This window comes from Bombina bombina, chromosome 2 (genome assembly GCF_027579735.1).
Source record: "Bombina bombina isolate aBomBom1 chromosome 2, aBomBom1.pri, whole genome shotgun sequence".
Lineage (NCBI taxonomy): Eukaryota > Metazoa > Chordata > Amphibia > Anura > Bombinatoridae > Bombina > Bombina bombina.
In genome coordinates this window covers 903,845,164-903,866,053 of record NC_069500.1, presented here as the reverse complement: position 1 = coordinate 903,866,053, position 20,890 = coordinate 903,845,164, and the positions used below count along the sequence as shown (strand labels likewise).

The window sequence follows — 20,890 nt, the reverse complement described above, 5'->3', positions numbered from 1 at the left end:
TATTTAGGAATCGTTAACTATATTGTATTGTAATTTTAGTGTTTTAACTTTGAAGTTTGCATTTCTGTACCTGCTATATGGTTTTATTCATATTTTATATTGTACTCATGGATCCATGAATGACTTCTTTTTATATTTTTTACTCTTTTACACTTTTGTATCACCACCCTGTCTGATACCATATAAGTTAATGTATAAGAGGATACACATCTAAATAGTTGAGTAATTTCAACTCAATCTGATTGCAATTTCATATTTTTTACAATTTTTTTTACTGTTTTTATCGTGCTTGTATGAATAAACCTGTGCATTTTCTTATAAATCTTATCAACGTTTTATGTGCATATATATCCCAGCCCACTTTGAGGCGCTCCCTAGATTCTAATTTATACACTTTACATTGATTTAATTTTGAGACATGGAGGATTTTAATTTCAGTTTTTTATCTCCCCCCATAATATATATATATATATATATATATATATATATATATATATATATATATATATATATATATATATATATATGCCATGCACTCCACATTACTTCCACATTATGTGGAAGTAAATCATAGATTGGGGGCACTAACAGATACTTAAAAAATCCTATTAATTTTCCTTTAAACATATTTTCAACAAAATCGATTTTCGGCTTAGGGACACTATAGTCCAAATATTATAAATAATTATGTTTGGTTGTCTTGAAAAGATTTTTTAAGCACCTGTGAGTGCCCTCAAGCTATGATTTACATATATATATATATATATATATATATATATATATATAGTTACATTTTAGAGTAGCTTTTTTTTCTACCCATTATGTGCTGCCTCCCCTATAGTGCATTCCAGTGCCGATTTGTTTACATATGTGCAGATACCTGCAGTCTCACCTAGGTTTCAAAATGGTGGCACCCATAGTTTGAAGGAGGTATATGAAATGCATTTAGTGTTTAATGTCACTTTATCCACAACTGTTAAATGAATATTGTATGCACAAAATCGTTTTTAAATACAAAAAGAATAACTTTTTTTCCCCCTCTATTCAGGTGGTGCAAGACTGGAAATTTGTTGCTCAAGTTCTGGATCGCATTTTCCTTTGGCTGTTTCTGACAGTGTCTATTACAGGATCGGTTCTGATATTTACCCCTGCTCTAAGGATGTGGGTAACCAGCAGCTATGTTTAAACCTGGGCTTCAAGAAACACTTAAAGGAACATAAAACCCAGAATGGTTCTTTCATAAATCAGATACAATGTACCAATACATTTTTTTTAAAAACTTCTATTATTACATTTTCTTCATCCTCTTGGTATCCTTTGTTGAAAAGCAGGTAGGTTGGTTTAGGCGTGTGCACATGTCTGGAATAATCTACAGCAGCAGTTTTGCAAGAATTCTTTTAAAGGGACAGTCAAGTCCAAAATATATTTTCATGGTTCAGATAGGGCATGTAATTTTAAGCAACTTTCCAATTTACTTTTATCACCAGTTTTGCTTTGTTCTCTTGGTATTCTTAGTTGAAAGCTAAACCTAGGTAGGCTAATATGCTAATTTCTTAGACCTTGAAGGCCGCTTTTTATCTAAAGGCATTTTGACAGTTTTTCACCACTAGAGGGCATTAGTTCACGTATGCCATATAGATAACATTGAGTTACCTAGAAGCAAGCACTGATTGTCAAAAATGCAAGTCTGTCGAAAGAACTAAGATAAGGGGGCAGTTTGCAGAGGCTTAGATAGAAGGTAATCACAGAGGTAAAAGTGTATTATAACTGTGTTAGTTATGTAAAACTAGGGAATTGGTAAGAGGGATTATCTATCTTTTTAAACAACAACATTTCTGGTGTTAACTGTCCCTTTAATAATGTCATAAATTCTGTAAATACTGTTGCTATCTGGTGCTCAAAAGCATTCTTACAGAACTGCTGCCCTATAGTGTTTCAGATACGTGCAAGCTATCTACCTAGGTATTCTCATATAAGAAAGAAGTAATTTTTTATAATATAAGTAAATTGGAGAATTGTTTACAATTGTGTCCTGTATCTGAATTATGAAAGAAAAATGTGGGGGTTTTGTGTCCCTTTAAAAAGCACATACGATTGTTATTTTGCACATAATCTCTCGATACGCAACACTGATAATTATTTTTAAATATTGATTATTATTGCACACCACTCACAGCTTCACGTTTTGAATATTGAGCATAACATTTAAATGATGAATATAAAACATTAAAAAAAAATTCTGACAGTATTATTCAAAAACAATCCCTCAGATATTGAGGGCCCAACTTTACTGGAAATCAGTCTCCACAAAAACATATAACATCCAAATATCTGCTTACTTCACCATATCATTGTTATCGTTTGAATTCAACATGAACTGTAATAAATGTGCATTTTAATTTTGTATCACAAAGTAAATAAAAACTTTTTTTTTTTATGTGTCACATTTGTTCATTCAGATAACAGCTGCTAAATATATTTTTATTCCATAATATTCATTCAGATAACAGATAACAGCTGCTAAATATATTTTTATTCCATAATATTTTTTGCATATAAACTTTATGAATATCAAAGTTATCTTTAAAGTTTTCCATTTTTGGCTAAAAAAATTTTCTCAGAGTATGTTAAATTATTACTTCTAATGTGAATGTTTATTTGGTTTTAAATGGCCATAAATTACTAAAATACTACTAATCAACGGTTAGCTTGCAAAATGATAATACGCATTCTCAACTATATTTTTTAGATATTTAAGTGTAAATTTTTAGGTTTTTAGAAAGTAATTGGTGCTTCCATGCTGAAACCTAGGATTTCCTTATCGTATCTGCTCTGTCAACATCAGAGACACACAAATGGGTAACTTGGGCTCCATGTACAAAAAAGTGCAAGCTTATCCGGAGCCCTTGCGGGGCAGGTGTGCACATGCAAGCCTCCTTCCTGCAATAGCTAATGACCGCTGCTTCTTACACTCTCGCTCGCAGTGATGGAGTGTCTCACAAGTGAAGGTACTGGCATTACACACTCATCGGAGTAAGTCGTAAGTCACAATCATATCTGTCTTCATCTTTGGTATGGTTTTTGTCATCTAAAATGCAAGTCTATATTTATTTTAAAACATCCATTACCTAAGGATTACAGTACTGTACTATATAATGGCGCTATGTATAAAAAATTCTTATAAATATAAAAACTACCATTAGGTTGCATGTATAAGCTGTATTATGACATGTAAATATATTTAAGTTAGATATAACAGCATTTAAAAACACGTCAGTTATTTTTTACCTAAATAATCACCACGATACAAGAGCTATTAGATGTACCATAATTTTGGTTGAATCAGTGTTAGTATAACATTTTTACTCAAGGGAGCAATCCTGGAAGAGGGAAATACAAATTGAGGAACGAAATCAATTATACTTAAAAAAATAAAGCCAAGAGGTTTTGCCTTACCAAACTCTATGTAATGTAATGTAATGAACACCAGGCTGTATCTATAATGTGGAATAATTGAATATAAGACAGCCTAACCCCATAAGGACCTGAAATTTTAGAGAAATACTTGGCCAAAGAACCAAACATTTTTGATCATTTTTGCCATCACTCCATTTAAACAGAAAAGTTACCTATCAAAGCTATATATATTTTTTTGTAGACAACCCAATGTATTGATCTAGGCCCACTTTGGTATATTTTGTGCCATTGTTTTGCTACCAAATGCGATCATATAAAAAAAAATAAGTAAAATTTTTCACAAACTCTTGGATTCTCACAGAAATTATTTACATACCACTTGTGCAATCATAGCACAAACGGTTGTAAAAGCTTCTCTGGTATTTCCTTAGTTCAGAAATAGCAGACATGCATCACTTTGCCATTGTTTTTTGGTAATTAGAAGACCACTAATTACAGCTGCGCAACACACTTCTTATATTCCTGGCAGGGGTTAATCAGGTAGCTTGCAATGTTAATTTTAGCTGTAGTGTAGAGATTACCCTCCCACCTAACACCCCCTAATCCCTACTTGATTCGTCCCAAACAGCTCTTACTTCCCTCACACCCCACTGGTCACCACCATCTTAGGTACTGGCAGACAGTCTGTCAATATGCAGTTTAGGGATAGTATTTTCTTTATTTCTGTATTGTAGGGAACCCAGCTCCCTGATCCCCTCTAAATAGGTGCCACCATCTTAGATACTAGCAGCTTTCTGCCAGTACCCACTTTATAGATTTTTTTTTTTTTTAATTTTTACCTTAGTATAGGGTCTGCATCAGCGATCTGCCTTCATATAGTAAAGGAAGCTGACAGCAAGGACCACAGCATGAGGCAGAAGGTTAGACGTAAGTACATCCACAGGGTACGCCGAGTAGTGGCTTATAACTAATATAAATAATTGCAATATGTATTATTCATCATTTTAAAACAATTTTACCTTTTATTTCTCACTTTAAGGACCAATGACGGGATTATTCCGTCATGAAACAATTGAGCAAACTGAAGCTGTGTCCTTAAGGGGTTATTTTTCTTATTTTTAAACTTCTTTTGTGCAGGGTACATTACTTCCTCTCACAGCCCTACAAGGGGTCTGTATCTAGCGTGATGTCATAAAATGTTTAGAGTAACATGAGCTGGTTTACTATAACCGAATACTAGATAAACAGGTAATCAGTTTCGCACATGCTCAGAAGAGTCAGAATTTAAGTTAGCAATATGTCAGCTCTCATCTCCCTTAGGCCAGTGGCTACACTGAAAAAGTGCTAATTTTGTAAGAAAAAAGTAAATTGTTTGCCGATTAGTATTATTTTTTTACAGGTTTCTTTTTAGGTTTATTTTGATATAACATATTTGTTTTTACTAAAGGAATATTGTTTAATATCCCTTTAAGCGAGACATGAAAGTCAAAATGAAAATTTCATGGTTCAGATAGAGCATGCATTTTAGTTTTACTATCAAATGTACTTTGTTCTCTTGGTAACCTTTTTTGAAAAGCATACCCAGATATGCTCTGGAGCAATGCACTACTGGAAGCTAGCTAGTGATTGGTGGCTATGCACATATGCTTGTCATTAGCTCACCCAATGTGTTCAACTAGCTACCAGACGTGCACTGCTGCTCTGGAGGGAACTTTAAATATGTAGGGGAGCATTTTATTATTGCACTATTACTTGTATAGATCACAGATCATTTTCTTTTTGCCCTTTTATGTTTAAGAGATACAAGATAAATTGCTTAATAAAATTATTTTGTATAATTTTTAGTTAATTTACGAGAAAATCAAATAAAAACATTCAGACTCTTTATCATTTGTCATACTTAAAAGTTTTATTTTTTCAAAAATGTATTTTTTTTTTGTAATTTTTGTACAGAGAAAGACAACAGCATTTCAGTGCATAATACATGAAAACATTGTGGTTGTCTATTACAGGAAATCCACAAGTGTGCAATTGCCATATTTACAAGAATAAACACATTAAAACAGAAATAATGCTGGACGTTAAATGATATAAGGTGCCTAGTTAAAAACAGCTTATGAATTGTTCTAGTCTTGAGGTTACTCAGTAGCAGACATGGTTGAATGAGAAGAAGATGCTGGCCAATGTTGGAACACAAGTGAATATTTTTAACCCCTTAATGACCACAATGTACCCTGTATGTCACTGGTCGTTAAGGGTTTTTTCAGGACATAATAGCACAAGTCTAGCAAGAACACGCTATTAATGCCCTCCCTCCAGCAGGCTTTGTGGAATAGAGCAGTCTCAACACTGGTGGCAAGACCGCGCTATAAAACAATCAAGTCCCAAAAAAAGGCCAGCAACATACAGGGTACGTCGCTGGTCCTTAAGGGGATAAACATATTTTGCCGCCAAAGAAATAATCTAAATTAAAATATTTATTGCAAAAACTCTTTACTATTGTTTACAACAGTGTATGACAATTTTTTTTTAAGATAAGGTCTGCATATAAAAGGGATAGTACAGCCAACACTAAACTTTCCTGATTCAGATAGAGCTTGCAATTTTAAACAAATTTCCAATTTACTTATGTTACTAAATTTGCTTTGTTTTCTTGGTATGCAATGTTGAAAGACATAGATTGGTAGGCTCAGAAAAAGCAATGCATTACTGGGAGCTAGCTGATTGACAGCTGCACATATATACCTCTTGTCATTAGCTTACATATGTGTTCAGCTAGCTCCCAGTAGTGCATTTTTGCTATTTCAGAAGGATATTAAGAGAATAAAGCAAATTTGATTATAGAAATTGGAAAGTTGAATAAAACTGTATGCTCTATCTGAATCACAAAATAAAAAATGTGTTTCATGTCCATTTAAAGGGACACTGAACCCAAATGTTTTCTTTTGTGATTCAGATAGAGCATGCAATTTTAAGCAACTTTCTAATTTACTCCTCTTATCAATTTTTCTTCGTTCTCTTGCTATCTTTATTTGAAAAAGAAGGCATCTAAGCTTTTTATTGGTTCAGGCTTTAGACAGCACTTTTTTATTGGTGGATGAATTTATCCACCAATCAGCAAGAACAGCCCAGGTTGTTCACCAAAAAGGGTCTGGCATCTAAACTTACATTCTTGGATTTCAAATAAAGATACCAAGAGAATGAAGAAAATGCGATAATAGGAGTAAATTAGAAAGTTGCTTAAAATGTCATGCTCTATCTGAATTTGGGTTCAGTGTCCCTTTAAGCCTTTCCAAGAACCTATGAATAGTCAATAGGACATTAAACACCATGTTTTTGTGTATAAATTGTGATTTGTCCTAAGCTCCCTAGTGAGGCAAGACCCCCCATATCTGTACTCTAGGTTTTTTAAATGCTGCACACTGCCTATGCTAGCTATTTGGCTGTCTAATTTATGCCTATATGCTGGCTGAGCATCATGGGAAATGTAGTTCCAAAACCTCTAGAGGGCCAAGTTTGCGGATGTCTGCTCTAGACAGCATGTATATAAACAAGTATATTACATGCACAGTAAACAAAAAGGGACGTGAAATCCAAAAATGTTCTTACATGATTCAGATAACAAGTTTCCATTTACCTTCTATTATCAAACTTGCTTATTGAAACTTGCTTTTGGAATCCTTTGTGAAGGGGCAGTAATGCATTGCTGGGAGCTAGCTGAACACATCTGATAAATCAATGACATGAGGCATATATGTGCAGCCACCAATCACCGGATCGCTCCCAATAGTATGTTGCTGCTTATGAAGCTACCCAATTATGCTTTTCAACAAAGGATACCAAGAAAACAAAGCTTGGTTAGATAATAAAAAGAAATTGAAAAGATGTTTAAAACTGCACGGTCTATGTGAATAACACACGTTTAATTTGGACTTTTCATGTATCACTTCCAAAGACTTCCTTTAGTAGATTGTGATACCTTTTCCTGGACCAACAAAATCAAGTTTTTTTTTTTTTTTTATTCAATAAGCTATCAAGACCTCACAGGTTTTTTTCAGATGTAGATAAAATCTGTGGGACCAATACAGCAACAACTTCTTTTTCTATCCCAAAAAACGTATAATCTATTTTAAAATAAATTCAGTTAGTCCTTTGGAATAAATAATCTGCCACATCTACTTCACTGTTCAACAAAAAATGTGAAGATATGTCAGTTTGGGTTATTGAAAACACAAACATTGAAGAAACTGTTCTATAGATTTCTATCTTACACAGAAAATACAACTTCTCATGAATGCAAAAATGAAACCTACATAGCCCTGAGGATCCCTTGCTTGATTTTACATTTTACTCGTGTTGTGAAAATACTTACCTTTTAATCTTGACAGCCGCTCCAGCTTCCCCCGGTCGTCGCAAGCCTCTTCCTACGTCAGAAATAACGGATCGGTCATCCTCCAATCACGGCTTTCCCCCCCGAGGGAATCAGTGTCTGATAAAACGCCGTGATTGGAGGAAGCCGGATTCCTCGTTTTAGACCCAGGAAGAAGCTTTGCGACAGGCGATGCAGCGGCTGTCAAGATTAAAAAGGTATTTTCACAACACAAGTGAAATGTAAATTTTGCTGAATTAAAGTGCCCCTGTTTTTAATCAAATTTTTTAAAAAACGGGCACTTTATCTTCAAAATTTACATTCACTTTAAAGAAGATAAATTATGTTATACCAGTAATGTTTATGTAGGTTAAACCCACAATATATATTTAATAAATATATAGTCTTTAAAAATGTGCATTCACTATATATGTTTAAACTGTTTATTCTACTTTGTCATTTCTATTTTTTGAATAAATATTGGGCAACTCTATAATGTTACACACAAAACAGTTATGAATACTCTACAATAGTACTATTAACGGATTATATGAAAAGGGAAATTGGGCGACTTATAAAACGAAAATCTCAGTAAGTGCCTGTTTTGTGGTTTAGTATGGAACGATTGTGCATATTATATACAAATAAAGAATGACAAAAAGAGAAAAAATAGAAAACCCACTGCTAGCGCTACAGTTAATTAGCTTGCAGGTCCAATTACGATCATCTCAAAAATGTCAAAATTCAGAAGAAAATAACAGCATTATAGGCAAATTCAACTTTTGCACAAGCAGCTATTAAAACATAAACATAAAAGTCCTCAGCGTACATGAGAATTTAAGGGAAGAAACCAATCAAACCAACTTAAAGGGACATGAAACCCAAGTTTTTTCTTTCATGAATTAGAAAGAGCATGCATTTTTAAACAATTTTACAATTTACTTCTATTTTCTTATTTGTTTAATTCTCCTGATATCCTTTGTTGAAAAGCATATCTAAATAGGCTCATTAGCTGCTGATTGGTGGCTGTACATAGATGCCTCGTGTGATTGGCTCACCCATGTGCATTGCTATTTCTTCAACAAAAGATATCTAAAGAATGAAGCAAAATAGAAGTAAATTAAAATGTTGTTTAAAATTGTATGTTCTATCTGAATCATCAAAGAAACATTTTGGGTTTCGTGTCACTTTAAATTGCATTTTTTTGGGGGAAAAGTACTAGTCCACTGGTTCTACTAGTCCCTAACAGGACAGATTTTCAGGATTACCTTTGGTGCGTGCAGGTTAATAACCATGTTTACTACTCAGATGAATATTTGACCTGTGCTCTAGTTCAGATATCCACAAAATCTGGCCTGTTAGGGAGGCCTGAGAACAGGTTTGAAAATCAGTGTAGTAGACAATAACTTCTTACATGAATTAGTAAAAGTTTAAGAACAGTCAGTGTTTTATTTATGTATATAACAGTAAGCAAGGTGAATGCATGGGTGCTTACCAACATAAATGTCTCAGGCAGGATGCTTAGCAAACTGGAAGAAATAATGGTGTATTTATAATATATTTATATTAAGAGTGCTACCATGATGACTTTTTGGCATGAGAATAGAATATCTGAGATTCTGTTAAATATAAACTATTATAGATTGGAATTTAGCTTTGTCATTAACATCTTAGCCAGATAATAAAACATCACACTTGACAACTATTTTAAATACATCAGTCTATATTGTTTGTTTGTTTTTTGGTCAAAGAGACCATTATGAAAGGAAGAAATAATAAAAAGAAAATACAGAAATAGATAGGAAATGCACACGAACTTCTGTTACATGGCCAAAAAATTAACCTTCCACAACATTTATTACAAGCAAGGTTTCAGCATATCAAAATAATGAACCAGCATCATGGACCTGCATAAAATAAAATGTCTTAGCGAATAAACCTTAAAAGAGATTAGGGGCTCCATGTACTAAGCAGTCAGCGAGCTACCCGCAACAAATCTTGCGTCAAAACTCGCAAACTGATATGTACAAAGTCGTCAACTATGTTCAAACTCGCATCTTTAAAATTGCGAGCGTACTTATCCGCCAAACCTCGCTACCTCTCCATTTTTCACTGTAATTACACACATTTGACCACCAACTCGCCAAAAACGAATGTACTAAAAAAGCTATTTGTCCGCTCGCGACAATTTCCGCTCCCACCTCGTTATTTTTGCCTCGCCACCTTTTAGGTGGCGGGCAAGGTACAAAACAATAGGAAAGTCACTCTTAACGCCAGTCTAGACATATATAAAAAGGCAGTAATATCAGCCTTGTACTTACATTGTTCATTTCGGACGGAAATATGCCTGAAGGATGGCTTCTAGGTAAGGATAACTGGCGTCTAATTTGTCTCTCATTTCCATGCATAATTGGCGTCTAATTTGTCTCTCATTTCCATGTACATAAATTGCGCCCAATTTGTCGACTGTAATTAAAGAGTAATCTGTATATTTTAAATTTGTATTGTTGTCAATCTTTATAATTATTTTTATATCTTCTATTAGGAGATGGAGGGTACTCATGTACATGCGGTTTGAAAATGCGGTTTTGATATCTTGATCGTTCTGGTGGTGCTATGCAGTATGCACTTGAGAAAGTTGCAAAAATTATATTGGTTTGCTGCATACTGCACAAAATAGTCGCGGCGAGGGAGGCGTCAAATTTATCAATATTCCGCCACTGCTCGCAGCGGGCTAGACGTGTCTATTTTTTGGGGGATTATTAGTACATAGCGACAGCGGACACCATTTCGCCCGCGGCGAGTAACGGCGAGTTTATCCGCGTCTACAATGATGGATGAATTGACATGGAGCCCTAGGACACTATTAGTTAAATAAGCACATAGCAATTGGATACATTTTTAATTAACCTTTAAAAAAAAAAAAAAAAATCTAATAAATTTGAAACAATTTGTTTTTTTTTCTCAACACAAATTTGCAGCCATACTTAGGGCAAGATTTAGCAATTTGCGAGCAGACAGGATTCACAAGTTGTGAACCTGTCCACACTTTAATGCAAATTGTGAGGTGGATATCTTCCCCATATTTATCATTGGATGACGGACCGCTCGTGCAATGCTGCCCCCCTAACCTTACGCAACCAATTGCATGAATGTAGGGCTTGTCAGTCAGCTGCTTCAGTTGCAGGCTCAAATAAGTGAGGCAGCAACCGGTCGGGGCATTCGCCTCATCATAAATCTTGCCCTTAATGTTAGTGACTTACCAATGCTCAGTTTAATTTTTTTTTTATTCACAGCAGAGGTAAGATGTCAAAAAAAACACAACTTGGCTAATTAATTTTATTATTTATTTTTGTTTTTGTGTGTTATAATATGGGGTTATACCTTAAATTGGTGCCACTTGATTAACATACAGATTGTAGCCTATTTTTGCTTATATGACCTTTTGAAGTTTCTTAATTCTGTTTAGGAGGCTGTTATTGAAGCTTTTTCATTGTTGTGTGACTACTGTGTGTGCACTCTAGGGATAAAGACATTTAAAAACAAAAACAAAATCCTGCGAAATGAGAATGTTCAGGCCAATTCCAATACATTCAAGTAAAACAGAATAATACATTAAAAGGGACATTAAACACTGAAATAATAAAACATGTTTAATTGTATGTAGTAAAACAACTTTGCAATATACTTTCATTATTTATTTTGTTCCCTTTTCTTGTAATTTAATTCTGAATATTGTGGGCTTCCCAAATTCCAAGTGCAGACAAAAATGTAATCCACACTGTCATTGGTTGCACACTCTAGTAGGCCATCTAAATGGTCTCTAATTGGTCTTAGCAGAAAAAAAAACCTAAGTTACAATATGGCAGCAGCCACTGCTTTATGACCAAAAGAATGTTACTCTTGTTTTTTCAAAATTGTAAAAACTTACGTTATTCAAATAAAAATACATGTATATATTATTCTCAGGCTAATATTTGCTCTGAATACACCATTCTACCAATGGTTTATTTAGTGTTTAATGTCCCTTTAATTATCTGTCTGAAGCAAGTGATCTTATAATAGGTGTTGCCTAGCATAGGAATTGCATTTTAAAAAAGTAATAGATAATTGTTCTATTTAAAAAAAAACCAAAAAAAAAAAAAAAAAAAACACCACACAAACTCATGTGCACAAGAAACAAATTAAATATATATTACCAGATAAACAACAGGGTGTTAATTTATGATGATGCACATTTAACATAGTATCCAGCCCCATCTGAACTAAACATTCAAATACCTGTGCAATGTATAAAGTTATTAACAATTTAAGAATACTTACAAATTACAATGATGATAAACACCCCCAAAAAAACAATATATATATTACTGTAACTGTCAGTTAAAGTCCTCAAAATCTTAGCTTTCTTAATAAAAAAAAATATATAAAAAGATTCCAGAAACCAACTTTTTTTCTTTTTACTAACATTCTCATTTTCCATCAGCTTAAATGCAGCCTCTTTTTTTCAGGACAAACATACTAATGCAGTGTTTAAATGTTTTTGCTTGCGAGATCCCATATAAATCTCTAGAAATGTATATGACACTTTATTTTTTTAAATAAAGCTATGATTCCATTAATGTATTAATGGTTTAAAGTGACGAAAAATAAAAACAGAAAATTTAAGAAGTGCATGTATATAAATAGGTAATATTACAGACATAATGTGTATAAGTAAAGACCTTTCAATATCAACAGAGTTTATGATCGACATACTGTAAGTCTACACAACATACCAATGCGACTGTCCTGTTGCACAATCTTTGCTTTAAATTTAATTAAAAAATAAATAAAAGACAAACTATATTCATCAAAGGCCAATTACAGTTTAGGTTTTAAAGGGGAATTAAATACCAAATACATTTTATAAGTACTGTATAGTATTGCGGTTATTACCTGCCTTTCTCTTGTTGTGGGTGCCGAGATGCTGAAATCTAGATTTCATTGCATTCCAGTAGTGACGTGGTTAGTACATGGGCAGCAACTTTCCTTCAGATACTTGTTCTAAAAACCTACGTTCCAAAATGGCGGCACTCATAGTCAGAGGGAGGCTCATGAATAATATATATATATAGACTTTTTCGTTTGAGTACTGTCAATACTTTTAAGATTGACCAATAAACTGGACGTTTTATTTAAGACAGCATATGGCTTTTTTCTTTCTACATTTATATATATATGTGTGTGTGTGTTTTAGTTGCTTAGTATCGATATTGGGATACACTTAAATTCTATATTATATATATATACCCATACACACACACATATACCATTATTTAAGTGTATCCCAATATCAATACTAAGCAACTAAAAAAACAACAAACACGTATTTATGCTGAATATACTAAGAGACTATCAATGGCTCTATACTGATCTACAAAAAAAAAATCATCCCTAACAATTATTATATATATATAAAAATAAAAAACATCAGAAACGTGAAGACTGCTTCACTTTTCATGCTACTACCATATATAAGAAACTATAGTATGACAGGAATAAAAGTTTTAAACACAAATATCTCACCTATTAACAAGAGATGCCAAAAATGTGTTATTTATTTTTCAATAAGGACATTTTTTGCTCCACTACTAAATACCTAGTGGGTAGAAATGTAACACACATTTTATATTGTAGCTATAGAGACTATGCGATATTTAATACAGTGTATAATGGATTAAATGTAATGACTGCTGTTCCAATATACTTAATGCTTTACCTTTAGGTTTATTTATCAATTCAATGTAAGTCAACTGTCTTATAAGGGTGGGAAACAGCCATCAAATAGACCTTAAACCTTAATGGATGCATGTGACAAACAAAACAGATATTCAGTAAAAGGCTGGAATTTCACTAAATAAACATTGTGGGTTTGTGGGAATGCACTTTTTATCTAGGCCATCAAATAGGGCTGCAATACACCGTTTCTAAATACAATGTATCCCTCACAGCATTCAAGCGGTAAGCTCTGCATGTGAGATAATGAAGGTGAAAAATAAATGAAAAATATTCCTTTAACCTCTTTGTGGAGGGATAATAGTGTTCACATCGGAACAAAGTTCTGATGTAAACATTATTAGTAAAAATGAAATAACGTGGTCGTCGATTCTACACACATATGCAACTGTATTGCTGCCCTCTCTCGTATTCAAAGGGGTTACTATAACTTCTAAATACAGCACCTAACCCTAGCTTCTAAGTGAAGATTAATAGCATTGCTAGAGTTCAGTATGTCTCTGCTGCAAACTGATATCCTGATGGGCTGCACTGCAGAGATATTACAAAGGTTGATACTCCATCCACAATAATAATACAAAAACTATGCGCTAATGGGTTAAAACATTTTTTATAATACAAAGTTTTTATTTGTCTCAAAAGTGTCACAAAGGGAAGGTGATGCTTAATATAAAGTTATTTTTCTTGTCTACTTTTAATACTTGTTTCGGAAGAGACCAGGGGTCCAATTCTCTAAAGCTCTCTGATCTGGAGAGATTCTATAAATGCCTTGTCAAGTATTACAAGATCTCTCAGGGACAATTTTACCTTGGGATTGGGAACAATGTATCTCATTAAAGGGACACTATACTATAAAATTGTTTTCCCCTTAATGTGTTTCCAATTACTTTTTTTTTTTTTACCAGCTGCAGAGTACAAAATGTATGAGATTTGCTTTTTTAAGGTTTGTGTATATGAATTAGCCGATTTTGTATTTTGAAACCACAACCTAATAAAATGGGACGAGCTTTTAGGTATAATCAGATCTCATTACTTTATCACATTGTGTTACTTGGAGAGAACAGTGGAAAATTAAGATTTTATTACCTTATCTCTTCTATAACCTACTGGGAGTGTAATTTCTTCTACTGGCTGGGTAACACAGCTTGGCCTCGAGTCCAAAAACTTTTAGAATAGGTGTGGATACCACAGACTAAATAAATAAACTATTTGAAATGTCAATATAAGGTTAATGGAAATACTTGTAAACAATTTAATACACTCCAGCAGGTAAAGTGGATCATTGGGAACAAATTAAAGGAGAGATTTGTTTTGAGTAAACTGTCCCTTTAAGGGGATTTCCCCACTATGCTTTATGTAAAGGAGATACACTTACTTTACAATATAACACTCAGTAAAATAAACAGATTATTTTTCTCCACCACTGAACATTGGGCCCGCAAAACTTGCTAGCCTAGTAGTGGCTTTGCTACCAGCCTGACCTTGACCCACCAACAGTAAATAACTACAGTGCCCTTCCATGGACTAATTTTATGGGCACACCATCCAGCTGATTTTACTGACCACCCAGGTAAAATTTAAGCCAGTATTAACCCACAATTAGCTGCCAATAATTTTTTTAAATGTTGGTTGCACAAATTATCATTAAATCAATTTAAAGGGACACTCAAGTCAAAATTAAACTTTCATTATTCAGATAGAGCATGCAATTTTAAACAACTTTCCAATTTACTTCCATTAACAATCTGTGCAGTCTTTCTATATTTAAACTTTTTGAGTCACCAGCTCCTACTGAGCATGTGTAAGAATTCACAGAATAAAACGTGTATGCATTTGTGATTGGCTGATGGCTGTCACATGGTAAGTGTATGCATTTGTGATTGGCTGATGGCTGTCACATGGTACAGGGGGAGTGGAAATAGACAGAAAAAAAAATCTACTATTCATTTGAAGTTCAGACTAAGTGCTATTGCATTGTCTTGTTATCTTGCATTTGTTGATTATGCAAATCTACAGTACTGACTGGTCCTTTATGTAAAATTGTGCAATTAGCGTTAGTTTTGGATAGCGTATGTAATATTTATAATTAACAGAAAACGTCATAATATTGCAAAGTATTACACTGCCGCTATCCTGCTCCTCCATAATGCCACATGGCTGCCAAAAACACTGAACTACTTGTACCAATAGATATACTTGTACCAAATAAATTAACAAGCGAACGTATCATAGAAGAGAGGTTTAACTTTTTTTGATGGATCATGTTACATTTATTTGTTGAAACGTTTGATACATATTTAATAGAAATATTTTGTTTTCATTAAACAGTAGAACAGAAATGGGTTTATTTTATATTAAACCGTTTATTAATATGGACGCGTTTTGTTTCAGCTGTAGTAAAGCTAATTGCATTTGTCTAGGGGATAACAGAATTTATGTTTACCTGATAAATTACTTTCTCCAACGGTGTGTCCGGTCCACGGCGTCATCCTTACTTGTGGGATATTCTCCTCCCCAACAGGAAATGGCAAAGAGCCCAGCAAAGCTGGTCACATGATCCCTCCTAGGCTCCGCCTTCCCCAGTCATTCGACCGACGTAAAGGAGGAATATTTGCATAGGAGAAATCATATGATACCGTGGTGACTGTAGTTAAAGAAAATAAATTATCAGACCTGATTAAAAAACCAGGGCGGGCCGTGGACCGGACACACCGTTGGAGAAAGTAATTTATCAGGTAAACATAAATTCTGTTTTCTCCAACATAGGTGTGTCCGGTCCACGGCGTCATCCTTACTTGTGGGAACCAATACCAAAGCTTTAGGACACGGATGAAGGGAGGGAGCAAATCAGGTCACCTAGATGGAAGGCACCACGGCTTGCAAAACCTTTCTCCCAAAAATAGCCTCAGAAGAAGCAAAAGTATCAAATTTGTAAAATTTAGTAAAAGTGTGCAGTGAAGACCAAGTCGCTGCCTTACATATCTGATCAACAGAAGCCTCGTTCTTGAAGGCCCATGTGGAAGCCACAGCCCTAGTAGAATGAGCTGTGATTCTTTCAGGAGGCTGCCGTCCGGCAGTCTCGTAAGCCAATCTGATGATGCTTTTAATCCAAAAAGAGAGAGAGGTAGAAGTTGCTTTTTGACCTCTCCTTTTACCAGAATAAACAACAAACAAAGAAGATGTTTGTCTAAAATCCTTTGTAGCATCTAAATAGAATTTTAGAGCACGAACTACATCCAAATTGTGCAACAAACGTTCCTTCTTTGAAACTGGATTCGGACACAAAGAAGGCACGACTATCTCCTGGTTAATGTTTTTGTTAGAAACAACTTTCGGAAGAAAACCAGGTTTAGTACGTAAAACCACCTTATCTGCATGGAACACCAGATAAGGAGGAGAACACTGCAGAGCAGATAATTCTGAAACTCTTCTAGCAGAAGAAATTGCAACCAAAAACAAAACTTTCCAAGATAATAACTTAATATCAACGGAATGTAAGGGTTCAAACGGAACCCCCTGAAGAACTGAAAGAACTAAATTGAGACTCCAAGGAGGAGTCAAATGTTTGTAAACAGGCTTGATTCTAACCAGAGCCTGAACAAAGGCTTGAACATCTGGCACAGCTGCCAGCTTTTTGTGAAGTAACACAGACAAGGCAGAAATCTGTCCCTTCAAAGAACTTGCAGATAATCCTTTCTCCAAACCTTCTTGAAGAAAGGATAGAATCTTAGGAATTTTTACCTTGTCCCAAGGGAATCCTTTAGATTCACACCAACAGATATATTTTTTCCATATTTTGTGGTAGATTTTTCTAGTTACAGGCTTTCTGGCCTGAACAAGAGTATCAATGACAGAATCTGAGAACCCTCGCTTTGATAAGATCAAGCGTTCAATCTCCAAGCAGTCAGTTGGAGTGAGACCAGATTCGGATGTTCGAACGGACCTTGAACAAGAAGGTCTCGTCTCAAAGGTAGCTTCCATGGTGGAGCCGATGACATATTCACCAGGTCTGCATACCAAGTCCTGCGTGGCCACGCAGGAGCTATCAAGATCACCGATGCCCTCTCCTGATTGATCCTGGCTACCAGCCTGGGGATGAGAGGAAACGGCGGGAATACATAAGCTAGTTTGAAGGTCCAAGGTGCTACTAGTGAATCTACTAGAGTCGCCTTGGGATCCCTGGATCTGGACCCGTAGCAAGGAACCTTGAAGTTCTGACGAGAGGCCATCAGATCCATGTCTGGAATGCCCCACAATTGAGTAATTTGGGCAAAGATTTCCGGATGGAGTTCCCACTCCCCCGGATGAAATGTCTGACGACTCAGAAAATCCGCTTCCCAATTTTCCACTCCTGGGATGTGGATTGCAGACAAGTGGCAGGAGTGAGTCTCCGCCCATTGAATGATTTTGGTCACTTCTTCCATCGCCAGGGAACTCCTTGTTCCCCCCTGATGGTTGATGTACCAGTCGTCATGTTGTCTGATTGAAACCGTATGAACTTGGCCTTTGCTAGCTGAGGCCAAGCCTTGAGAGCATTGAATATCGCTCTCAGTTCCAGAATATTTATCGGGAGAAGAGATTCTTCCCGAGACCAAAGACCCTGAGCTTTCAGGGGTCCCCAGACCGCGCCCCAGCCCACCAGACTGGCGTCGGTCGTGACAATGACCCACTCTGGTCTGCGGAAGCTCATCCCCTGTGAAAGGTTGTCCAGGGACAGCCACCAACGGAGTGAATCTCTGGTCCTCTGATCTACTTGTATCGTCGGAGACAAGTCTGTATAGTCCCCATTCCACTGACTGAGCATGCACAGTTGTAATGGTCTTAGATGAATTCGCGCAAAAGGAACTATGTCCATTGCCGCTACCATCAAACCTATTACTTCCATGCACTGCGCTATGGAAGGAAGAGGAACAGAATGAAGTATTTGACAAGAGTTTAGAAGTTTTGATTTTCTGGCCTCTGTCAGAAAAATCCTCATTTCTAAGGAGTCTATTATTGTTCCCAAGAAGGGAACCCTTGTTGACGGAGATAGCGAACTTTTTTCTACGTTCACTTTCCACCCGTGAGATCTGAGAAAGGCCAGGACAATGTCCGTGTGAGCCTTTGCTTGTGGAAGGGACGACGCTTGAATCAGAATGTCGTCCAAGTAAGGTACTACTGCAATGCCCCTTGGTCTTAGCACCGCTAGAAGGGACCCTAGTACCTTTGTGAAAATTCTTGGAGCAGTGGCTAATCCGAACGGAAGTGCCACAAACTGGTAATGCTTGTCCAGGAATGCGAACCTTAGGAACCGATGATGTTCCTTGTGGATAGGAATATGTAGATACGCATCCTTTAAATCCACCGTGGTCATGAATTGACCTTCCTGGATGGAAGGAAGAATTGTTCGAATGGTTTCCATTTTGAACGATGGAACCTTGAGAAACTTGTTTAGGATCTTGAGATCTAAGATTGGTCTGAATGTTCCCTCTTTTTTGGGAACTACGAACAGATTGGAGTAGAACCCCATCCCTTGTTCTCCTAATGGAACAGGATGAATCACTCCCATTTTTAACAGGTCTTCTACACAATGTAAGAATGCCTGTTTTTTTATGAGGTCTGAAGACAATTGAGACCTGTGGAACCTCCCCCTTGGGGGAAGCCCCTTGAATTCCAGAAGATAACCTTGGGAGACTATTTCTAGTGCCCAAGGATCCAGAACATCTCTTGCCCAAGCCTGAGCAAAGAGAGAGAGTCTGCCCCCCACCAGATCCGGTCCCGGATCGGGGGCCAACATCTCATGCTGTCTTGGTAGCAGTGGCAGGTTTCTTGGCCTGCTTTCCTTTGTTCCAGCCTTGCATTGGCCTCCAGGCTGGCTTGGCTTGAGAAGTATTACCCTCTTGCTTAGAGGACGTAGCACTTGGGGCTGGTCCGTTTCTGCGAAAGGGACGAAAAACAGAATTTATGTTTACCTGATAAATTACTTTCTCCAACGGTGTGTCCGGTCCACGGCGTCATCCTTACTTGTGGGATATTCTCTTCCCCAACAGGAAATGGCAAAGAGCCCAGCAAAGCTGGTCACATGATCCCTCCTAGGCTCCGCCTACCCCAGTCATTCGACCGACGTTAAGGAGGAATATTTGCATAGGAGAAACCATATGGTACCGTGGTGACTGTAGTTAAAGAAAATAAATTATCAGACCTGATTAAAAAACCAGGGCGGGCCGTGGACCGGACACACCGTTGGAGAAAGTAATTTATCAGGTAAACATAAATTCTGTTTTCTCCAACATAGGTGTGTCCGGTCCACGGCGTCATCCTTACTTGTGGGAACCAATACCAAAGCTTTAGGACACGGATGAAGGGAGGGAGCAAATCAGGTCACCTAAATGGAAGGCACCACGGCTTGCAAAACCTTTCTCCCAAAAATAGCCTCAGAAGAAGCAAAAGTATCAAACTTGTAAAATTTGGTAAAAGTGTGCAGTGAAGACCAAGTCGCTGCCCTACATATCTGATCAACAGAAGCCTCGTTCTTGAAGGCCCATGTGGAAGCCACAGCCCTAGTGGAATGAGCTGTGATTCTTTCGGGAGGCTGCCGTCCGGCAGTCTCGTAAGCCAATCTGATGATGCTTTTAATCCAAAAAGAGAGAGAGGTAGAAGTTGCTTTTTGACCTCTCCTTTTACCGGAATAAACAACAAACAAGGAAGATGTTTGTCTAAAATCCTTTGTAGCATCTAAATAGAATTTTAGAGCGCGAACAACATCCAAATTGTGCAACAAACGTTCCTTCTTTGAAACTGGTTTCGGACACAGAGAAGGTACGATAATCTCCTGGTTAATGTTTTTGTTAGAAACAACTTTTGGAAGAAAACCAGGTTTAGTACGTAAAACCACCTTATCTGCATGGAACACCAGATAAGGAGGAGAACACTGCAGAGCAGATAATTCTGAAACTCTTCTGGCAGAAGAAATTGCAACTAAAAACAAAACTTTCCAAGATAATAATTTGATATCAACGGAATGCAAGGGTTCAAACGGAACCCCCTGAAGAACTGAAAGAACTAAATTGAGACTCCAAGGAGGAGTCAAAGGTTTGTAAACAGGCTTAATTCTAACCAGAGCCTGAACAAAAGCTTGAACATCTGGCACAGCAGCCAGTTTTTTGTGAAGTAACACCGACAAGGCAGAAATCTGTCCCTTCAGGGAACTTGCAGATAATCCTTTTTCCAATCCTTCTTGAAGGAAGGATAGGATCCTAGGAATCTTAACCTTGTCCCAAGGGAATCCTTTAGATTCACACCAACAGATATATTTTTTCCAAATTTTGTGGTAAATCTTTCTAGTTA

General features: G+C 36.2%; 1 protein-coding gene across 1 annotated transcript in view; it reads left to right on the top strand.

Annotated features, from left to right (window-relative positions):
* The window catches only part of LOC128648086 (neuronal acetylcholine receptor subunit beta-3-like), a 71,808-nt gene extending 70,622 nt beyond the window's left edge, over positions 1–1,186 (top strand). Inside the window, exon 6 of the mRNA XM_053700754.1 lies at positions 1,049–1,186. Within this exon, the coding sequence (XP_053556729.1) occupies positions 1,049–1,186 (138 nt within the window). The remainder of the gene's footprint in view (positions 1–1,048) is intronic.
* Positions 1,187–20,890: the final 19,704 nt, after the last annotated feature.